The sequence below is a fragment of the Apaloderma vittatum genome, unplaced genomic scaffold (assembly GCF_000703405.1).
Source record: "Apaloderma vittatum isolate BGI_N311 unplaced genomic scaffold, ASM70340v1 scaffold29167, whole genome shotgun sequence".
NCBI lineage: Eukaryota > Metazoa > Chordata > Aves > Trogoniformes > Trogonidae > Apaloderma > Apaloderma vittatum.
In genome coordinates this window covers 35,602-38,870 of record NW_009728350.1, presented here as the reverse complement: position 1 = coordinate 38,870, position 3,269 = coordinate 35,602, and the positions used below count along the sequence as shown (strand labels likewise).

The 3,269-nt window shown below is 51.0% G+C and overlaps 1 protein-coding gene across 1 annotated transcript in view; it reads left to right on the top strand.

The window, feature by feature from the left end:
* The first annotated feature begins 241 nt into the window (after positions 1 to 241).
* The window catches only part of MFSD4 (major facilitator superfamily domain containing 4), a 15,873-nt gene continuing 12,845 nt past the window's right edge, over positions 242 to 3,269 (top strand). Inside the window, 1 exon segment of the mRNA XM_009874058.1 lies at positions 242 to 335. Coding sequence (XP_009872360.1) covers positions 242 to 335 — 94 coding nt within the window.

The following is a 3,269-nucleotide window of genomic DNA, read 5'->3' as shown; positions in this document are numbered from 1 at the left end:
TAGGCTTGGAGAGAAGCTGCCAGGTGCCCCGGAGCTCAGGACAGAGATAGCCTCAGCGTGAAGTTACAGCCAGAACTTCCTGGAGGGTGTTTTCCTTAACCTGATTGTTTGTCGCAAAAATATTGTTGTTGGAAGGCTGTTTTAATAACCCCGGTGTGAGAAATCGAGGCATTGTCGTTGCTCCCCGGGAGTCTGGGCAAACATGAGGCGAAATGCGAGTGGTCCTCATGGTCTTGCCGCCATGGGGGACGAGAGCGGAGTCGGTGGCTCGGTCGTGAGGGGTGGGCGCGGCTGGGATTTTGGTCTCCGAGAAACCCAGGCGCAGCCCAACAGAGGTTTGTGCTGAGCCTTCTGTCCAGGATGTGTTTAAAATAAATAACATGTGGCTCAACCCTAAAGATCGCCAAACAGGCACTTGATTTGAGGCTTGGTGACAGCTATGCTCTGCTGAGAATCAGCTGATTATTTACATTGTCATTAATTCTTCAGGCAGTGATGTAACGTGTCGGCTCCGTCTGTGCCTCTGATAGACACGTCATGTATATGTTTAACGTGCATATGAGAGAATTTTGCAGGAATCCTTCACTATTTCAAAATGCTTTATTCAACTCTTTGTCATGTGAATTGCGGAGAGCACTGGCTCAAGAAGATGGCACTAGAGCACCTGTTAATTTGAACGGTCCTGGTCCTCCTGTCCGGACCAGGGAACAGCAGGAGCTGCTCTCTGTCCAGGAGAGGAGGTGCGAGGTGGGATGCACAGGAATAGGGATGGCACGTGGGAACCTCAGTTTGGGTCCGACACGGATCTGGGGCTGCTGGATCAGCAGGCAGAGCCTCTGCCAGCCTCCAGTCTGCTTCACATATGTTTGAAGGAGCAGCAAAGGAAAAAGCAGATTTGTTTCCTGCTGTCATTTTCCTACCCGAAGCTCCTGCCCTCAGCCAGCAGGTTACTCAGACCCGTTTGGGATTTTGTGCTGAGACTCCCAAACTTTTAACTCGGCAGCACGCTAGGGAAAAGAGCATGTTTGCTGCTCACTGTGGTTACGAACCAGGATGCGTTTGTGATCGCAGCCTCTTGGAGCAGTGGGGCTTTGCAAAGTGTCTGCTGGCCCTGCTGACGAGCTGCAGCCCTGCCAGGCAGGAGGGCATGTTTCAGATAGTTGTAGCTTGTGAGCGTTGTGGGGGGTTACTTGGAGCAATGTGGCTGGGAAATGTGTGGGTTTAGATGAGAATATTAACCGTTCAGTCTCTGAGAGGTCCTGTGCTGTCCCCTCTTTGTGGACAGATGGGCTGTCTTGCTAAGGATTTCTACTTCTGGGCCATGCTGTGGCTTTATAAATCAAATTACGCTGGCACTGGGCAGGAAGGAGAGTTGGACAGGTCATCTTTTCCAGTTAGGAGATGGATAGCTGCTGCTAGAGGATCTTAAAGTGTCGCCTGCCTGCAAGGCGGCCAAGCCAAGGTCTGGCTGCAAGCTGCGTTTAATTTCTTATGCCTGAGAAACACAGACTTTGTTGCTTGCTTGCGATTAAAATATGTACTGGTCTGAGCTGTCTGATCTGGATGATGGGCTTGCAAGGGAAAGCAGTGTTGTTGCTGAATTCTGCAGCAGAAGTGGGTGGTGGGACCTAAGAAATGGTTTGGTTCCACTCACCAGAGAAGTTGCAGAATGATGGGTTGTAGTTTCTGCTCTCTCAGCCCAGCTGGAGTCCTGGAGCACAGGGAGGACAGAGCATAATGATGGCATCCATCCCTTCTGTAGCTCAGTGCGAGCCCGGACTGCCAGAACTAGCTCCAGAATTCCCTCTCGTGGGAGATTTCAAGGAAGAAGAGAGTTTGCCATTGCGAGTTTCTCTGAGTGAGCATGTAGGGCTCTGCACTGGAGACCTGGGCTTGCCGTGGGGTCAGACACCCGAGTGAGAAGTGAGCTCTTTGGTAAATCCACCCGAGCACCTGGCACTGCAAATTCCAGAAGTGAGCTCTGTACACCTGCATCCCCTACCGCTCTCCTCTTGCCTTCCTTGTCTCCTTTTCCATTTTGTTGGATTTTAAATTTGCGCGATGAAGTTGAAGTCACGCTCCTTCCGTGCTGCTGTGCTACACACATTTGTGACAGAAGCACCAGAGTAACTGAGCACCTGTGCCCCAGTTTGCTATTTTATTTTTTCTTCTAAATTCAGAAACTGCATTATTCTGTCCTCCTGTAGTTTTTGCTTTTGTTCCCAGTGTTTGGGTTGGCTGGTGTTAGCAGAAGAGGAGGAGGAGGCTGGTAGATCTGTTGCTGCATCTGCTCAAAGGAGTGACCCACGCCGGGACCTGGAGGGCTCTTGAGCTGGGACCCTTTTATCCTTCCTTCATCGTTACCCCTGAGCATGTCACAGCATGTCAGCTGAGGGCAGATGACCTTGTTCTCTCCCTGCCCTTCAGACTCCCCTCTTCTGAAGGTTTGTGTTCAAGCACATGGCTGGTGTGCTCAGGACACTTCTCACCCCAAAGGAAAGTAAAGCCTCTTGTTGCTGGAAGAGCAGAGAGCGTGACAATTTGAGTATGAGGTCCTCGAGGGACACGATGCTCCCCAAGGTTGGCCGGTGCTTGCTGCTGGGGATGAGGGTACCTCAAGGCAGATGTGGGACAATCCACGCTGCTTTCTTCCTGTGTCCTCACCTTGTACCTTCAGCGCTTTGGGGCTTTAATTATCAGGTTTGCAAGTGTGAGTTAACCTGATTATCCTATTTCTTCTTGATGTGAGTGACTTAGAAAATGCTGCCTGGGGTGGGGAAAAAGCTTCCTTGAAGAACGCCTGCTGCAGCAGGAGCGCTGAGCTGGGGGTTTGTATACGCTGTGTGGGAAGGGAAGGGGAAGCTTTGCTGGCTGTGACTGCAGGGTAGCATTAATCATTCTGCTCCTATAGAGGAGATCAGCCTAAACATTTTTGTGGGAGCTGCCAGGATGTGCTCTGGGTGGTTCTGGAACAGAGTCTGTGACATTACAAGACTTGTTTCATGCACCTGCCCTGGACACAGTCTCAGCTGGTGCAGAGCTGTGCGGCTCAGCTGAGGACGTGGGGAGCAGTTAGTGATGGGGAGGGCAGAACCCAGACCATGGCATAACATCAGGGCTGTTCTTAAGCCCTTTAGGGGAGTTACATTGGTTTCACATCATCAAAACATGGGGTGCAGACTCCTTCTGAAACTCTTGGGGTATCTTGTTTAAGGATGCTTTCAAAGAGATTTTGTTCTTGAGAAATCCCCCAGCTGGTTGTTGGGTGC